Source organism: Vicugna pacos, chromosome 24 (assembly GCF_048564905.1).
Source record: "Vicugna pacos chromosome 24, VicPac4, whole genome shotgun sequence".
Taxonomy (NCBI): Eukaryota; Metazoa; Chordata; class Mammalia; order Artiodactyla; family Camelidae; genus Vicugna; species Vicugna pacos.
The window spans coordinates 21,156,126-21,176,095 of NC_133010.1; the positions used below are offsets into that span (position 1 = coordinate 21,156,126).

At 35.1% G+C, this 19,970-nt stretch overlaps 1 protein-coding gene across 4 annotated transcripts in view; it reads right to left on the bottom strand.

The window, feature by feature from the left end:
- Window positions 1-6,443: 6,443 nt before the first annotated feature.
- YES1 (YES proto-oncogene 1, Src family tyrosine kinase) overlaps window positions 6,444-19,970 on the bottom strand; it is a 56,520-nt gene continuing 42,993 nt past the window's right edge. For all 4 annotated transcript variants that reach the window (XM_072949159.1, XM_072949157.1, XM_006205124.4 and 1 more), the window contains 8 exons: window positions 19,149-19,252; window positions 18,906-19,055; window positions 17,329-17,484; window positions 16,985-17,164; window positions 14,042-14,118; window positions 12,888-13,041; window positions 9,915-10,046; window positions 6,444-9,043 (listed from right to left, as the gene is read on the bottom strand). In XM_072949159.1, coding sequence (XP_072805260.1) covers window positions 8,835-9,043; window positions 9,915-10,046; window positions 12,888-13,041; window positions 14,042-14,118; window positions 16,985-17,164; window positions 17,329-17,484; window positions 18,906-19,055; window positions 19,149-19,252 — 1,162 coding nt within the window. In that variant the 3' untranslated portion in view covers window positions 6,444-8,834. The remainder of the gene's footprint in view (window positions 9,044-9,914; window positions 10,047-12,887; window positions 13,042-14,041; window positions 14,119-16,984; window positions 17,165-17,328; window positions 17,485-18,905; window positions 19,056-19,148; window positions 19,253-19,970) is intronic.

Sequence of the window (19,970 nt, forward strand, 5' to 3'; positions counted from 1 at the left end):
AAAAACTACAATTGATAGTGTCCAGCATTCAAGCAAATTTACCAGGCACATATAAAAGCAGAAACATAGCCCATGAACAAGAGAACGGTCAATGAATAGAAACAGACCCACAGTCTTAAAATTCAGACCAGGACCTTCAAGATGGTAGAGGAAACTATAAGCATAAAGAGGAGAGGTATGAAAGATACAAAAAAGAAAAAAAGTGAAAGTTAGAATTTCTAAGATAAAAAAAATACTCTATGGGGTTAAAAGCAAAAAAGACACTGCAAAATTAGATTAGTGAATATGAAGACAGAGAAATAGAAAGTATCAAAAATGAAGCAAAAAGAAGGATTAAACAGAAAAAGAATAGAACAAAGCATCAGTGACCTGTGAGATATTAAACTGCCCAATATACATGTAATTAAGAGTTCCAGAAATAAATTAAAAAATAATGGCCCCAAATTTTCAAACTCTGATGAAAACTATAATCCACTGAATCAAGTATCTCAAAGAGCTCCAAATAGAATAACCTTTAAGAAAGTCATGTGAAGGCACATCAGAAATAAATAACTGAAAACCAGGAATGAAAGATTTTTAAACCATTCTTTTAAAAAAAAAGACACTTTATATATAAAGAAATAAAGTTGAGAACAAAAGACTTTTTGTCAGGAATAATGTGAATTATTAGACACTGAAGAGACATCTAAAAGTACTAAAGTGGGGGAACACTGGTCAACCTAGAATTCTTAACTGAGCTAAAACATTTCAAAAAGGAAGTCAAATAAAAACTTTTAACTGCAGTGCTATCAGACCCATGCAACAAGAAATATTAAAGGAAGAAGGAAAATGTTATCAGATGGAAATTTGGATCTATGCAAAGGAATATTATCCAGGATAAAGGGAAATTTTTAATTATGATAAAAGGGTCAATTCATTATGAGACCAATAACCCTAAAATGTATATACACCTAATGAGTTACACAACTCAGGAAACAAAAACAAAAAGAATTAAAAGGGAAACATAAAAATCTACAATTATAGTTGAGGATTCCAACATCCCTCTCTCATTAATGGATAGAAAATGCCAACAGAAAAGCTGTAAGAATACAGAAGATTGAGCAATACTATCAATTAATTTGACCAAACTGACATTTATAAAACACTCCAGCTGACAAAATCAAGATGCATATTATTTTCAGGTACAAATAGAATATTCATCAAGGTACAACATATTCTGGGCCATAAAACAGAATTTTAATACAATTATACATTTTAGAGGACTGAAATTGTATAAAGTATTTTCTCTGACCAAAGCAGAAATAAACTAGAATTAATAGAAGATATCTAGAAAAACTCCAAATAATTTACAATTAAATAGCAAACATATAAATAACTCACAGATCAAAAAAGAACTCAGAAGGGAAATTAGAAAGTATTTTGAACTGAATTATGATAAAAACATATCAAAATATGCAGGATGCAGTTAAACCACTATTTAAAGGGTAATTTATAGCATTAAATGCTTGTATTAGTAAAGAAGTCTCAAATCAATGATGTAAGCTTCCATCTTAAGAAACTAGAAAAAAAAGTAAACTCCAAAATGACATAGCAAATAAAACCCAAAAGGACAGAATTAGTAAAGATCAGAAACAGAACACATATATATACCCACGTGTGAGCGCATACCCACACACATATGCACACACAGACTAAAACTGATAAACCACTGGCCAGACTAAGGAGAAAAAGGGAGACACAAATTGCCAAGATCACAAAGGTGGAAGCATCACTACACATCCTACAAACATTATAATAAGAGAAGATTATGTACCAAACACCAAAGTTCATTCAAGAAGAAATAAATAACTTAGATAATCCTATAACTATTAGAAAATTTAGTAATTTAATTTAAAGTGAAAAAACATCTTCCCTCAAGGGAAATTCCAGGCCATCTCAGCTTCACTGTTTATCAAACATTTAAGAAATAATAGCAATTCTATGTAAACTCAAGAAAATATAAGATGAAGGATCATTTCCCAGCTTTTAAAGAGGTTAGCATCACCGATACCAAAACAAAGACATTACAAGAAAACACAACTGCATAATACTCCTCATAAACATATGCACAATTAGTGAATCTGACACTAGCACTATGTAAAGAGGACAATACATAATGACTGAGTGAGATTTATCCCAGCAATGCAAGGTTTAACATTCAAAAATCAATCAGTGCAATTCTTCCTATTAATAATAGACTAAAAAGGAGAAACTACATGATCTTCATACAGGCTGAAGAAGTACTTGACAAAATTCAACAATGATTCATGATTTTAAAAAAATTCTTAGCAAAGTAGCAAGAAGAAGAAACTTCTTCAATCTGATAAAGGGCATTTGCAAAAACCTGTATTCATCACCTGACTTAATACTAAAAGATTAATGCTTTCCCTCTAAGATTAGGAACAAGGCAAAGATACCTGCTTTCATTACTTCTATTCAACATAGCTCTAGTGTAATGTGGCAAGAAAATAAAATTAAAAGGCATACTAGAAAGAAAGTAAGCCTCTTCATTCTTAGATGACATGATTGATGGTCTTTGTAGAAAATCACCTTTATAGAATTTACAAAAAATCTACTCGAATTAGTAAATTTAGCAAGTTTACAGGATTCAAGGTCAATTTAAAACCAATTATACTTAATATACTATAAATAAAAACTGGAAATTTAAATTAGAAAATAATATGTCTCTGCACAAAAATCTGAAATACTTAGACACAAATTTAATAAAAGAATATACAAGATCTATACACTGAAAACTTACAACCTAAATGTGTAGAAAATTCATATTCTTGGATGGGAAAATTCAATATTGTTGAGGTATCAGTTCTTCCCTCAGTGAACTATCACTCTGATGCCACTTAATCAGAATCCCAGCAGGATTTTTTGTAGAAATTGCCGAGTTGATTCTAAAAACCTCCATGAAAATTTAAACTAGAATAGCCAAATAATCTTGAAAAGAAGAGCAAAGCCAAACAATTTAAAACTATCTGATTTAAAGACTTGACTATTATAAAGTTATACTAATTAAGTCAATGTGATATTGGCATAATGCTAGACGTGACAGAAAAATCCTGAAATAGACCCACACATACCCACTCAACTGATTTAAGGTGCCAAAGAAATTCAGTGAGTAGATCTTTTCAACTAAATAGTGGCAGAACAATTGGATATTTGCCTGGAAAAACAAACATACAGAAATACCACCTTTGGCCTTTACCACAGTACATTCTCTCAGTGTTCTGGAAGACCAAGGCTTTCCTTGAAAATAGTGCAATTATAAATGAGTAAAAGGACTTTGATAACCTTTAAGGGGCACACCACTTTAAATAACTGTTTTTCTATTAGGATCGCTGTCACTCCTTTTGGCCAACTGCAAAGTTTTTATTTCTCATCCCTCCTACCACTTAAGCTGGAGGCAATTTTTTACCTCAAAGGAGGATTCTCCAAGTCCTCCAGCTTACTCATGCTAACTTGACCTTTAAGACTTAAGTGAAGCTGGGGGGAAGGTATAGCTTAAGTGGCAGAGTACATGCTTAGCCTACACAGGGTCCTGGGTTCGATCCCTGGTACTTCCTCTATGGATAATTAAGTAAACGTGATTATTTCCCCCCCTAAAAAAAAAGATGCAAATGAAGCTGGGCTGAATTGCTACCCTGTGTACGTGGGAAATCTAGGGTCCCTCCCGGTATCTCTGAAGCACTTGGCAGACCCTCTTCCACCCACCGGTTTCAGGTTCTCCACTTGAATTTCCTCACTACATTTAAACTCTTAAGTGTGAAGTCCACCCCTCCCCATTTTTGTACCTTGCCAATTCTTCTGGACACTCCCCTAATCCCTTTATTTCCCTAAATGCCATCCTCCCAGGGTGTGTAGGTTTGAAGGACAGTTTGTGGTAATAGCAGAGGGCTGATCATGTATCTTATAACTGAACCTTAGACATCTTGTTTCTTGAAGGTCTGTGGGCCATTCCTGCAAGTGGTGGGTTCTCACACTTTATCTAACTTGGCTTTCATTGTTTCATAATTTCCTGAGTACCTCCTTTTTCTTCCATTTCTCCTCTTCTTAGCTCAACACTCCCACCCCCTCATTCCTATTCGTCTTTCATTCCATTCACTCATTCTTGGAGTGTTACATCTAATCATTTACCAAACATGGTTCACCAATTTTTGAAACACAGAAATTTAATTGAAAAATTCTTAATAGTCCAGTTTATAATTTGGAGTTTTGATTTGGTACGTTCTCTCCAGTTAATAAGGTCTTTATGGTAATTTTACATTTAACAGACTACTGTATGTTGCTACTGTACCAAAAATGTTACAGGTTTGCATAGACTCTCACTTTAACATAATAACATAAGAGTTTCCTATTTTCTACTGATACAGCTATTGGCAGCATGGTGGGTATCAGTCAGGGTCCCAACTGGAAACAGATGACATGCTCAAATTAAAGAAATTGATGCTATTTACAAAGAGGAGGGCAGGATAGGGGAACAAGAATTAATGCAGCAACTGAAGTTAGTAGAAGCACCTCTCAGGCAGAAGAGATAGGGGATAGGAGCCGTTACCAGTCCCCAGAAGGAAGGGCCACACTGAAAGGAACTTTTCGTTGGAGGACACAGCCAGCCCAGTCTCACAGAGGGAACCAGGGGAATAAATACCTTGCCCTCTTTCAGGTTTTCTCTGGTCTTCTGCTAGAGCTCCTTGCAGGCTCAGCCCAAGAGGAATCCAGGGCGAAGGAACCCACTGGTGCATACAGGTCAGCCTTCCAGCAGAGTGCGGCTGTGGAGGGACAAACGGATGATACCGGGCAGGCGTTGCTTGTTTTAATCAGAAGTATTCCTGTCTATGTGGACAATCTGAATGTTAATTAATCAGGACTGTGGTTGTTGTGACAGAAACTCAATTTGCTGTCTTAAAAAAAGAAAGAAACTGGAAGGCAGGGAGAAGCTGATTTTAGGGAAATAAATGCTGTTGAGGCACAAGCCGTCTCCCTCATCTCTATGTGTTGCTTTGTTTTATATCTAAGTGAGGACCTGGTCTCCAGCTGCACTGGGATGGCGTTTTTAGAGCAGTATAATCAGACAAGAGATGAAACTCATCTCCCAACACCATAGAGAAAAGTCTTGGAGAAGAACTTTACTAAGAGTTGTAAATCAAGATTTGTATAAATGGGATGGGAAAATGGGAAAGACGTTATTTCTCACCAAATTAATTTATAGACATAATGTAATCTTAACCAAAATCTTACCTGAATTTTTTTAAAGTACGAAAAATAAAGTCTAAACTTCATCAAGAATTTGCTAGAATACCAGGATTTTAAAAAAAGGTATCACAAAGGCAACCTGCTTAATTATTAAAATGCATTATCAAGTGATTAGTCATTCAAAGTGTTAAACTGATGGATGGCAAGTTAATTGGACAAAAGAGATGTGTCAACATGCACATAATTAAGGGAAGAGCCCAAACCAATAGGGTAGGAATGGATTAACCAGTAATTGGTGCTGGGAAAATTAACAGTATGGGAAAAAATCATGCTAGACCTTTAAGTCACATTTTGTACCCCAATAAATTCCAAATGAAATAACGAGTGATGTAAAACACAAAAGCATAAAATATAACAAATGAGATGAATATTTAATCTTACGTTGCAAAAGGCTGTTTAAGCATAAAAAAGATTTGACAACAAACAAATGTACAACTTAAATGTCAAAAAATTACACACAAAATTAAAAGGCAAACAGCAAACTAGGAAAACATTCTTAGGTTGAGAAACTATTACTATACTGTATAAAAATATTTAATAAATTTTTACCAAATGATATGTTTGTTGATTAAATGTTACTCTTCTGAAATCATGGGGGTAAAATAAAGCTAATAATTTTAGAAAATATAATAAAGGCAATTAATACTATTACTGTATTAAAAATAACAAATGCTTTTGATTGGCCATTCATAATTTAGTATAATCTAATTTTCATTAAACCTGTAACAGAAGTGTAAAAACACACACAGAAATAAGGCTCACATATTTTTCATTTTTAGAAAATTAAATCCCTTATGATCAAAGTGGTTATTTTATTTTCTATTCTTCAAACAAATTCTCTGAATAGCTTCACTTAAATCACTTAGGTTTCTGTATACAATACATTAAAACTGTAGTTGCTGGTATAATTTTTAAAAAACGTATAAAAATGTCACTCACCTGACAAGGAAAATTAACCACAAAAAATGAGTTCAATAATGTTTTGAATTTAACAAAAAATTGATTTAACTCGGCTCAAGAGTTGTAACTGAGCACTTTGCCCCTGCCAATGGAAGAAGAAACTGAGAATATACTTTGCTTTAAATACCAATTTTTTAAAAAGTGATGAGAAATTATGAATGGTAGCTAAAAAGATAAATGAGTGCATTCAATGAGAATTTTTATTTAAATTATCCACAAAACAGTATAATAATACTTTATAAAAATACTCAGATTTAGGCTATCATTACTCATTTAAAAAACTGTGCTAGAAGGTTGTTTTTGCCAACTTCCTTTTTTGGTAAGGAAAACACATTAAGCTGCTGAAGAAGAAAAGCTGTTGGAAAAAAATCTCCAAATGTACAAAGTTGTTTATTTTTCTCAGCAATTTAAAAATACATAACCATTCAAACTGAATACACATTAAGTTAGTGTTTTATTTTCTAACTATACAATTGGTATTATAATGAACTGCTCCATTCAGTTAAAACCTAATGAATACCATCAACTTTTTCTGGCTTATTTTTTTGAAGAGAATTAGTACATAAATGTGTAATTTTATCCTCTTTTGAAATGTTTAGAAAAATTGTAACATTATAGTTCACACAAAGCCCTTTAAAAATCTGATGTCACAGGTTGTAGAAGTTAAAGGTAAGTGATGTGGGCAGTCTTCTCGGGAAGACCCTCTTGGAAGAGGGACTCAATACCAAGCAGGTTACGTAAACATAAGAAACCACCACAACTTTTAGTACCAGAACTGCTGCCAACCTGCATGAAGCTCATCTGTCACATTTTAAAATGGTGTGAATTTCAGTATAAATACCACAGCACAGAACTGTAAATTTAATGACTGAATCAGGTAAGTGATGGTAGTTAGAAATAATATTCCTAAAATATTGGGACCTGATATGTTGCTTTATTTAAAGTGTGACTATAAAAGAGAATATTTTAAAACATAAATACCAGACCGTAATTTGTCAGATTCAGTTCCTTTGCGAGATTCTTAAACTAACAACACTGCTATTCAAATTCATATTTTGGTATTTTCTTTTTGAGTTAATCATAAAAATCAGCATTATTCGGTATATTTCACTTCTGCACTTTAAATGGGCAAAAACTGTCCCCTCCACTTTTGCCACTGTTATTATTCTGAATATGTTTTCCTCCCCAAATCAACTACATTCCTAAAGGGGGAAAATGACCATCATTAAGTATATTTAAAACGTGAATGTAGGTTCAAACGTGGATTTGAAAACTGGACTTTTAAAAATGTTTTGCATAAAAGCTCTATCACTGGAATTAGTGGGAAGCCTTAATGTAGCTATTTTGAGGCTACAGCACTCATTTAGTGTTTATGTTACGAAAGATTAGTTTCATAGTCATACCTTATAACTCCTAAACTCTCAGAAAATAGATAAGTGAGGAGCTCTGAGTGCCAGCAAAGCCATTTTGTCAGTCCGTAACATCAGCATTAAACATAACATTCCATCGCTCTCTCTGTAAAACTTTCACATTTTCTTTTCTCATATCTCTTTTAAATACATTTTCCTCTGTTAGTCTATATTCAATATGAGCAAAAGTGCATTCAAGTCCCTGATCTACTGATATTTTACATCTGCGGCACCCACCATCGTTAAGTCTATACTAGGAGTATCACATAGTACCAGTCTGTTTTCCAAAGAGGCTTGTTTAAATGCTGGGTTTATTTTTCCATGCTACCTAAAGATTAAAAGTTTTCCCCGTGGATTGGATAGTACAATTTCAATTATATATTGCCTTAAAAAAACAGTCAATGCAACCTTATAAAAGATTAACTCACTTTCTAGTTACCTTCATTACTTTAAACTGAACTATTCAGAAAATGATAAAAGTGAAAAAATTTCTCCTACTTTCCAGTTCCATGAGTATACTGAGTATTAACATAGTGCATTATACTTTCAGATTCCACTGCTGTCGTCTAACATTTAATCAAGTTTCAGATGCTGTTTATATTTCTTTTTGCTTCTAAAAACGTGGCCCATTTCCATGCAAAAGGAGGCATATATTAAGATTGCAATATTAACTGTTCAACTTAGAAAAAAATTCTGAGAATAATAAATGCAAGAAATTTAAAAAACCTGGAATGGAATCGTTTGGTCCCGTGAAATTCCTTAATTTTAGATTTTATTATGGTGTAACTCCTTTAATCTCCTTTTGTACAGTGATTGAAAATTTTCTCTTAATTATGAGTTTGGGGATAAAAGCAAGGAAGTGATTTACCAATAGTAGCTTCGTTGCTCTTCAGTGTCATGCTATCACTCACACTGTCATCAATATCTTAACTATACTTTCTTTGGACCCTGAAGTAAGTTGGAAAATTCATCATTGATACTTTAGTGTTTAACACTTGGGAAAAAAAAGTGGTTTTGTGCAACCATATCTGGAATTCCAGTTTACCATCAAAAACATGCAGAGTGAAGAAGATTTTCTTCTTTTGATTCCTGTATGTAGTGAGGAAGTCTACACAAGTTCTTTACATTTTGGCAGAGTTATGCATATAAAATAGGCTCCTTGGATTATAAATTTTCTCCTGGCTGGTACTGTGGCTCTGTAGCAGTGAAGTAGTCTTCCAAGAAGGACTGGATATATTCAAATGTTGGTCTTTCATCAGGGTCCTTCTTCCAACAAAGATTCATCAGCTCATGCAGGGACTCTGGACAGCCTTGAGGGCAAGGCATCCTGTACCCTCGTTCCACCTGCTCCAGGACTTCGCGGTTTACCATACCTAACGCACAGGAGCCAAACATCAAAAACAGTGACACCAACCACCACTAGCAAAACAGAACAAATTCCCTAACCACTAACTAATTCGGGGTATAGTTTATTTAGTGAAACGATTCTTTCAACAAAGAAATAAAGTAAATTTTAAATGTCAAAGTACGTCAACAAAGGCTTAGAAAATGCTAATCTGTTTCAGCATATCTAATTTTTTCCATTCCACTTAAAATCTTGCTTTTAACACTAATGCCTTCAAAAGCCAACCTCATTTGACTAATGAGAATTTACAGTTCTACTTTGAGGTACTGAAACTTTCTGATATTAAAAGTTTGTAATGACCAAATTTGGGCTAATGAACAGTGGCAAGACAGTGTCTGAAAGAACTTTCAAACAGGAATTCAGAAGAAAGAGTTCCAGTCCTGGTTTTGCCAAATATACTAATTATGTTACTTTGTATCAAGTTACTTCCTTGAAAGAGTTTCCTTATCTAATGTCAACGGTTTGACTTTCTCCACGTTATTACACAGCTCCTTCCTTGTATTCCTGTGTAACCCCTCCCACCCCATGAGCAGCTCACCCTGTGCTATCACAGGCTAAGCATACCCTCAGTTACTCGGGGGACAGGGGACAAGGGGAAAGAGAGGACCTAAGATACGTGTGCACTTATCACCTGAGAGAAAGGAGAGATTAAAAAGTCCTTTTAGAAAATGCCCATCTCAAGGACTGGACTCTCATACTCTCACAGACCACTCCTCATCCAATGCCAAAAAAAAAAAGAGGGAGGGAGGGAAGAAGAGACAGAAGAGAAAATAAAGGTCTTTTTTCCACATTACATTTTTGCTCATAATGAACTCTGGTTACCTGAAGTGCAAGCTTACCTGGATACGGCACTCTGCCCTTTGTTACCAGCTCTGTCTGTAGAATTCCAAACGACCACACATCAGACTTTATTGTAAATCGACCATATAGTGCAGCCTCAGGAGCTGTCCATTTGATTGGAAATTTTGCACCTAAAACAGTATTGACAATCTTGCTTCAGTAAATTGTTTCTTATTTGTGTAAATATGGCATAAGCAGGGGTAATTTTTTGTCAATTTCCCTTTGTATATGTCTTCAATACCAAATTCTTCAAAATGACAAGATACACGGGAAAAACTTAATATTTAAAACTTACATTAAAATAAATCACACCTCTGTGTGATTGATAAGATATTCAATGACATAAAAAAAGAGAATGGCTGGTGGGGATAGAAAACTATTAAAGAAAATAGAGGTAGAAACTCTAAGAAGCAACCAAAAAAAAAAAAAAAAAGGATTACAGGATCTCTAACTTTAAAGTCAGCTCTCAGTAGCTATCACTGTTTGTTGATGAGGGCATACTCTGCTGATTCTAACATCTAATGGTTTTCGACCATAATCTCCTTTCTATTTTATGATACCTCTCTGGAAAATTTTATTGTACTATCATTTTAAAACATCTATATCAACTTATTCAAATATTTAGTGCATGCTTTTTATGCACACTATACTAATCATCACAGGAGACATAAAAACATAGCCTGTGACATATATATACTTACAGTGTAAATAAGATTATAGGTGTCTTACATACTTGAAGTTATTTATATGTTTGCATATAATGTTGTAAAATAGTTCTTTAGATGTTCAAACAAAAGATCAATTTTAATCAGCACAATCACAAGAAGTTTCATTTAAAAAGTGGCAGCTAATAATGGAAAATAATCTGAAAATATGGGTGTGTATGTATGTGTGTGTGTGTGTGTGTGTGTATATACACATATATATATAAAACTGAATCGCTTTGCTGTAACCTGAAAATAACATTGTAAATCAACTACACTTCAATTAAAAAAATAAAAAATTTTAAAAAGTAGCAGCTAAGTTTAGCCTTAAAGAATGGTTAGAACTTTTATAGATGAAGATTAAAGACTAGGAAGATATTCCAGCTGGAGGGAAAGGCAGGAAGTTATGGAGACTGACAAGAAAGCACTGCGCTGAAGGCAGGGCTCCTCCACCTGGCAGTGCTGGCATTCGGGGCTGGGTAATTCTCTGCTTGCTGGGGGCTAGCTTGTACTTGGCAGGATGTTTAGTGGTATGCCTGGCCTCTGCCCTGTGGATGCCAGAAGCAACCTCCCAGACAACCAAAAATGTCAAGATGTTGCCAAATGTCCCCTGATTGAAAACCTGGGAATTAGGGCAATAGTTCCCAGTGGTCTGTATACCAATGTGGTCAGTGACAAAAATACACAGACTGTGAAAAAAAGAAAAAAGATTACCTAACAATTCACACAGCTGAAATCATTCATTTTTAAGTATGTCCCTTATTCTGAGATTACATCCTTCGTATTGTGCAGTGTTCAAATGCTCTTTTACGAAATGATGGTAATAGTAGATAGCTGGGAGAAGATTTAGCATACCTACTAAATGAACTTTCAATAACCTTTGCACTGGTCTTACTAGTTTGTATTGAAATAGTCTGCTCATAATCTGGTCTCAGACAGCTGTCATGAGCTCCTTGATGGCAAGAATCATGCCCTCACGCCCAGCACATGGGAACTCAAATGTCTGCTAAAGGTAAGCTGGCACTAGAGAGGAGATGCTGAGGGCCAAAGTACCTTTTTGTGTAGGCATGGAGGACTGAAGGTTTCATCACGATGGACCACCCACCTGGTGACCTGCACTGGGCCTCAGCTACTCTCTGCCTGTCAAAGTTACACTCTCCTCAAAGTCCTGTTCTTCAGCCATCATCTCCGTGAAGTCTTTCCTTTTCTCTCCACTTTCCAATAGTATTTTCCATACACTCTTCTGACATTAATTACATAAGAACTTGCTTTATAGTTATTTATATATAGGTCTACCTTACCAATTAAAATGCAAACTCTGGAGCAGAGGGTATAGCTCAGTGGTAGAGTGCATGCCTAGCATGCACGAGGTCCTGGGTTCAATCCCTAGTTCCTCCATGAAAAAAATAAAGAAGTAAGTAAACTTAATAACCTTCTCCTGAAAAAAAAAACTTTAAAATGTAAGCTCTACTATTTACTGAGCACCCACTATGTTAAGTAGTATTAGGCACTATACATCTATTACTTCATTAAAGTTTCACAATAATTTTGAAAAATAAGTATTACCATCTAATCTTTACAAATGAGGAGACTGAAGCCCAGTCAAAAAGGTTAATTTAGTTGAAATCTCTAGGCTAATAGGAGGTGAAACGGGGATTCAAAAACCCATACTCTTTCCATATGCATGTATTATGTGTCCATAAAATTATGTGTGCATAAAATGTGTACTGAACAAAGATTTTAGAGAAGCCAAAAAAAAGAATCAATCTGTTAATCTCTGTAAGTTCCCTTCCCTCACACTTTACAGTGTCATTCTTGTTTTTATTTACTATAATTTTATATACATTAAAGAATTATTGTAAGTCTAGCATAGAAATAGTTTCCAAAGCCGTTATAAAATTTTATGCTACTTCTTAATATATTAGCTTCTAGTCCTTAGTGTAGTAAAATCTGGATGGTTCTGAAGTTTGATTCAAAAGGAATTTTAAAATGTTTCTCACTTGTTGGTATGCCAAGAGAAGGGTACTGCTTGCTAGATTTATAATGCAAAGTACACCCACAGCTAGGTTCCTCCTTGGGGGAAATAACTACCAGAAAGCCACGGTATTATGTATTGTGTATAATTTTATGAGTAAAAATGTTTCTATGACTCTTCTGAGCAGACCTAGAGCAGTTCTTCTTATTCTGTAAAACCCTGAATATTCAAAAGAATGGTAAGAAAATCCATTAAAAATTAGGTAACAGGCATTTATTAAAAAGTCATTTTACCTTGTCTTGCTGTATATTCATTATCTTCAATTAGCCTTGCTAAGCCGAAATCTGCTATTTTGCACACAAGATTTTCTCCTACAAGAATATTAGCAGCCCGAAGATCTCGATGAATATAGTTCATTCTTTCAATATATGCCATACCATCAGCAATCTTGGAAAGAACAAAAAAGACATGATACAAAGGAAAGGAGGGAGAGGACAATTCTGGTTAATGTTAAGTGAGATCATATATATAATCATTTTGCTTGGAAAAAAAACTGTAATGGGGCATAGACTAGCAGATAATAGGAAAAAAAGTAATGAAGCAGAAGGGAGAGGAAGATAAGGAGGGAGGCGGGGAGGGGAAAGGAGATGGGAGGAGAAACAGCAGAGATGGTATGTGGCCCACAAAGCCTAAAACATTTATCTGGCCCTTTACAAAAACAGTTTGTCGGCCCCACTGCAGAGGGACTTGGAGCCTTGAGCTCAGGTGCTGGACGAGGCTTGACATATGCTCAAGTCTCACATGTACAGGTTTTTGGTATAAAGCTTCTCTAAACTGTTAGATTCTGTGGACATCTGGACACTTACTAAGAAACGAATCTTAGAACCAACGTGTCAACTGAAGCCAATAAAAGGTCCCTTGAATACCTACCACACATCTGAACAGAAACTTTTAATAATTTTCATTTATATTTAAAAACAAAAATTCAGGAGAGTAAAACTATCCCATCTTTAACTGTATACTACCATCTTAATTCTTGTTTTGGACTGTATTAAATAAAAAATTCAGCATATATTTTAGATTTCTAATTTTCCTTTGGGACAGCAATCATTCATTGTCTTAGAATTTGTCTACTGAAATGTAAATGCATACAAATTTTACACTTATGGATGCATATGCTCCTGAAAGGCCATATGATACAGGGCAGCACTGTACTGAGAGTTACGTACCTGGTTCTAATACTAATAACTTACATGAATTTTAGATACCTGGGTCCTCAGACACTAGATTGTAACACACAGAGATCAGGCCAGACTGTCTGTAATGTTACCTCCCAGCCTAAAACTTCATGGTTTCGCTATATAAACAATAGTCTTGTACTAAGATGAGTTTAGATTTTTAAAGTACACTTGCAATTCAGACTGACACATGGGTAACACAGAAGTACCTGAGCAGCCATATCAACCAGCTGTGGGAGCTTCAAATACTTTCCATCTCCCTCCTTCAGGAAATCCAATAAGCTCCCTATAAGAGACAGCAAGACACTTATGAAAAACAGCAAATCTTAAGTAAGAAGTGCAACAAACATTCCCTTACCTCCAAACAAATCACCATATCACAATACGAAACTTCAGCTTTTTATTCTTCAGTATTTTTTTTTGCAACTTTGGAATTTCTGAATAATTATCTTTAAAATTCTACAGGGGCCCGTAACTGAAAGGAAAATGCCATCATCTCACCAGGTTACAGGCATTCTTTCCTTGTTTGCTTTGATCAACATCAGTCCCAATTTTTAGTCAAAAACTACTTATTATTTATAACTTAGATGATTGATTCCTTGAATATGTGTAAGTACATCTGACTGTCCTTTATGATTGGATTACCACATTCTGTTGATTCTTATTTTGTGGTTGGCTTTACTCCTTTGACAATTATGTAAGTTTAAAAAGCTAAAGCTCTCAACTGTTCTTAGAAACAATGAGCAGTACACATATGTAAACTAAAAAACATATGTGCACTATATTGTGTATATGTATTTGCATGCAATATATTGTATGTGTAGTCAAATTATAACAATTCTACCTAATAAAGCTGAAAAATGGAAAGAAAATAAAGCTAGTTAAATTTATGTTAAGTTAAAAACACATAAATACTGTTAACAAGTAAACACATATTAGAAAAAGTGTATCAACAATAAAACAGAGATGGAAAAGGTAAAAAACAAGCACCAGCTTCAAAACTGAGGTTATCTGTGAAGGGAAATGTGCCCAAAGGAGCCTGAAAGGAGAACAGGCTCAAGGAGGGGTGAAAACAAGGACTCAATCAGATTTTTAACATGTGGTTTCCTTAGCAGAAAGAGCTGAAGCAAATATGACAAAACGTAAACATCAGTTAAATTTGGATGGTGGGACATGGGTGTTATGGTATCCTTTGTGTGTCTGGAATATTCCGTAGTTTAATAAGAGTAAAATGGCTAGTTATGAAGTAAAGACAGGGCACATTGTTTGTTCTTTGAAAAATTTTGGCTGTGAAGGGGAGTAAAAGGTCAAGAGAATTCAGTGAAAAGCAGATGTGGGACAAAGGGAGTTTCCTCTTCAAATGAAAGGAAGGATGGAGAACACAGTAAAGGAATCGTCCTTAAACAGAAGAAGAGACTATTTTTTCTTAGCCTGCAAGACAGACTGATGTCATATAAATTTTCTGCATGACAACGTGGAATGTACAGAAAGAAGCAAAGGATACAGTTCTTTGTTCTGGGATTTAGAATCTAGATAAGGTGCTGTGGTCAGTTCACAAAGCAGAACATCATTCAGTGTAATGATAATTGCCTGAAACAGTGCAAAAAGCTGCAGTGCATAGAAACCCAGGACTGGAATGTGTCATTGTGACAATTCTTTCTCTGATCTTTAACCAATTTCAAGAAATCCTCCCCCTCCTTTATATGTTCCTTATATCCATTTAACAGAGCATTCTGGGTCATAACAGTAGTGAATCTGAACCTTTTTTGGGGGTCATGGATTATTTTGAGAATCTGATGAGAACTATGGACTCCCTAGAAAAACAGACGTAAGTATGCAAAAACTGACAGAGAACTTCAGGGGAAGTTCATGGACCCTCTGAAGGGTCCATGAAAATTAACTCATCAGGTTAGGTCTTTTCTCTCCATATTCAGTGTAAGTTAGTTAGATGGCTTCATTTCTTTGATACCTTATAATACTATTAGAGTGACATGTATTAGAACCAGTCGATACATTTTAATTGTTAATAATTTCTAGGACATTCTGATTATAGAGAAAACATATGAGGCAATGAATTGAGATGGATTATGGAGGGCCAAATGGTAAGTACCTGAACAGCAAGATGAGGAGTTAGAGTTTAAAACTAGAAGAGGCATTTTGATCTTGTATGCTTAATCTCCCACCTAGAAATAATCCTAACCTAGCAATCTGACAACACAAACTTCTACCATGTTCCCAATTAAATACTTCTTGAAGCCAATATACAAAGCGAAATGGACCTTTAGCTGCATCTCCATTACATACTTACACTATCATATCCTGATTTAAAGTTCCTCCTTGTCCCTTTTCTCCCTTCTAGTTCAGCTGATATACTCTGACACAGGATATCTGGCAGCTGTTTGAAGCAGAGATTCCTTCCCCAAAGTGCTATGTGCTTTAGGGGCTTTAGGTAATGTTCTGACTATCAATTAGTAGGCTATGCCAATTCTTAAACTTCTGGTTTCTCTGTTCCTTTTGGAGGGAAATTTTTTCTTATAGCAAATGTGGAGCTTGTAGTTGGTCCTGTCACCACTAGATGGAACCACATCGTTGGCCAAGATGGACTACTGCAGAGGACAGACACCACATGATACTGAAGATCCCACCTTGGGGTCTGGGGTTTGGGAGAATGGAGACATTTCAGTTGATGGCAGTGGAAAAAAGAAGTTCCTAGGAATCGTCAGTGAGATGATGTTTATATTAAAATTAGATAAAATTAATTACCTTAACTTTACTTGATTTCTTTGCTTTAGTACTAAAGATATAAATACTTTCTGATTGCATTCTTTTAATTTAATTAATGCAAATCCTCTTTTTTTTTTTTAACCTTCCCAGCTATTCCACTGCCTTTAGTCAAATGGAATGGACTATTGACTTTCAAAAAAAAAAAATCCAGTGCCATATTTTCCTTTTAAACTCTGTACTATCCTCTAGAATAACTGGAGCTAATTAATAACTATTCCATTAAACAAAATGTCAGATTTCCTCTTTTCAAATGTCTACATAAAAATCTTAAATTAGAAAATACTACATAATTAAAATCTATATGCATAAAAATAGAAAGACTTACAATTTATTAACATGACCACCATGAGATACTAATATACACGTACCTTTGGACATAAATTCAGTGACAATGTAAATTGGCTCTTCAGAAACAACAGCATATAGTGGAACAAGTTTATCATGTCTCAATTTTTTCATTATCTGAGCCTCCTGAAGAAAAGCTTCTGGCATCATTGTACCTGGTTTTAGTGTTTTGATTGCTACTTTTGTGGTTCCATTCCACGTTCCTAGAGAAACAACACATATTTCACTCTTTAAATCTTTTAAGGGATTTATTACAAACTTCAATGAGCAGCAGTTACCTTAAACATTTCAATACATCTTAGCATAAATTGTGGCATTTTAATCTATTGCTAACCATGACAAAAAAACAAAAGTCCAGTCTTCTTACCCATCCATACTTCACCAAAACATCCTTGTCCCAGTTTAACCTCTAGCCGCAAAGACTCTCGAGGGATTTCCCAGGCATCTTTTGCTAGACCTTGAGTCTGGGGTTTCACAGTTGGACATACAGTTGTTAACTTATGGCATAAACCATCAGCATGTTCTAGATAAATGAAATAAACTACACTGTAAAATGAATTACTTACAAAAATTAACATACAGTGTACCAGTGTTTTAAAGTTTAAATTATAGGACACGAAAACAAAGCATGATGTTTTGCCAGTTTTATTAACAAAAGCACAAACACACAAAGGGAGCTCCATAAAAGAAGCAAAACATACAAGTAGGGGAACATTAAATACATTTTTAAAGTTATTATTTATTGAATACTTACTATGTGCCATTATGGCCCAGTTACTGTGCTAATTCAGCACTTTTATAAATATGTCATATGAATTAATGAGTCTTGGAAAACTTAAGCAACTTTTTCAAGGTCACCCAGTAAGTAGGTACTGGAGCTGGGTTTCAAACCCTAGATCTGGCTGCCTCCCTAGTTCCACTTCCCACCACTGTGCTTTATTTCTCCCCAAAGAGAATGCTACCCTTAACTGTTATTTCTAATAACCACTAGTATAAGTAGCACACAGAAAATCAAGGAAAAAGTTCTTTATTTAGAGGGCTGATTTTTAAATAAAGGAGACACAAAAACAGGGAACCCCAATTCATAACCGGCCTGACTTGTGAATTCTGCTTAGATGATCTTTCTTATTGTGAACGTGACACGTTCCATTCCATTCTCAACAAGCAAGCACACACATCCACATTCTAACAAGGGCAATTACAACTGATGCCACTGCTTGGTAGTATGTTTAATCAATGTCAACACTGGTGGCTGACATGATAGACTCGGTTTGCAGCTAGTTGTCACGAAGAAGAAATTATCATGAAAACTTCTCCTCCCCTAGTATTGATCATTTAAAGACTTTCAGATGCATTCATGTATCAAATTGGCAATTAAAAATTCTGAGACAGAAGACTCTAATACTGAATAACTCCTCAAAGTTCCTTGAAAGACTCATGAATGTCTATAGCTGCTACAGGTTAATTTTCCATGAAAAGAAAAATGCATCCTCAGGTCATATTTCATTGGATTTACACTTCAGGAAGTCTTATGTGGGCCAGCCCATGCTGAGGAAGGTAACCCAGCAGGACATCTGATACAACTTTTTAAGCATTCAGTTTTACCTTAATAAGTGTCTTTACTTTACTTAATAAGTGTCCCCTAAATAAAGTATTTGCTTTTTATTTATTGTCACATCTATTTGGTATTCAGTTGTTATGAAATGGAACCCCGTGTAAACACTACACCAGTAAGATATAAGGACTCAAATAATAACAGTCCAGCGCATCATCCAAGAATTCAGGTAATAAGTATTACCTGTTCCTCATTTTAAAACTAGAATATATTGGACATGTATTGTGTGTAAAGTGTGTGCTAAACCTTAAGAGACATGAAGACATGGATTCTGTCCTAGTAAAACTGAACATGAGGAAATAATTTTCATCTCTGAAATATTCACATACCTGTGTAGTGCTTTACCAATTTCTGCAGAGTATCAAATTGTGCTCTGGTTGTGATATAGTATCCACCATTGTCAAGCTTCCTAATTTTGTAGTGTTTCACATTGTCACCCCTCACCTCATCCCAATCACGAATAGAGAGGGAGTAAGCACCTGGAGGGGAAAATGAACACTTCTGCTAGACTGTTCTCAAAATACGGCTCAAGAAAATCTGTATACTTCCATTAACATTAACAGCATTCATACCTTTAGTAGTTTCACTCTCTCTGACTAAGAAAATACCTCGCTGGTTCCCGGGATTCAGAAGTAATCTTTCAGCGTCTTTTCTCCCCATTTTGCCAAAATACCATCTGGGGAAATAAAATGAGTAGTGTTCTGAGTTAGAAAGGTGTAAACATCAGAAAAATCATACACAGATATGAACAAGGATGGAGCGGGACAGGCAGGATGACAAAGAGCAGCTACAGAGCACAGCTTTAAAATACAGCAGGACAAAACAGAAGACCTGTATTTCTTAAATAAGAATACTGAAAACATTACTGCCAGAATATACTCTGTCACAGTATTTACACGTATTAACTGCTCAACATGTCTCTCAAACTCCACCTGGCAGTCATGGGAACAGTAAATGCACAAGGAAAGGCAGCAATGACAGACACTTTTTCAGTCAATGACAGGTAAAAAATACTAAGATTATAGCGGGAAGAACAGAAGTGGCTCTCTGGCAACAGAGAATACAGTGTGATCATCTGTATTCAGTAAGATGCAAGTAAATCACATCCAAATTATTAGGACCTGTAAATTAGTGTGGGCTTGATTTAATATAGTTTTGTGAAGAAAAATGACAATTTTTGCTGTGGAGGAGCCACAGAAAGACAAAAGAACAAAACGGAAAGTAACAAATGCCAAAGCAGAACAGCCATGGGGATAAATTACATGTCATTAATAAAAGCAAACAAACACCTACTGTGTGCAAGGTACTGTGTAATGTGCTGTGATGTGACAACGTAGTAGTATTTACGGATCTCGGACAAATCTGCTTTGACATAAAAGTATAGGCATACTTTA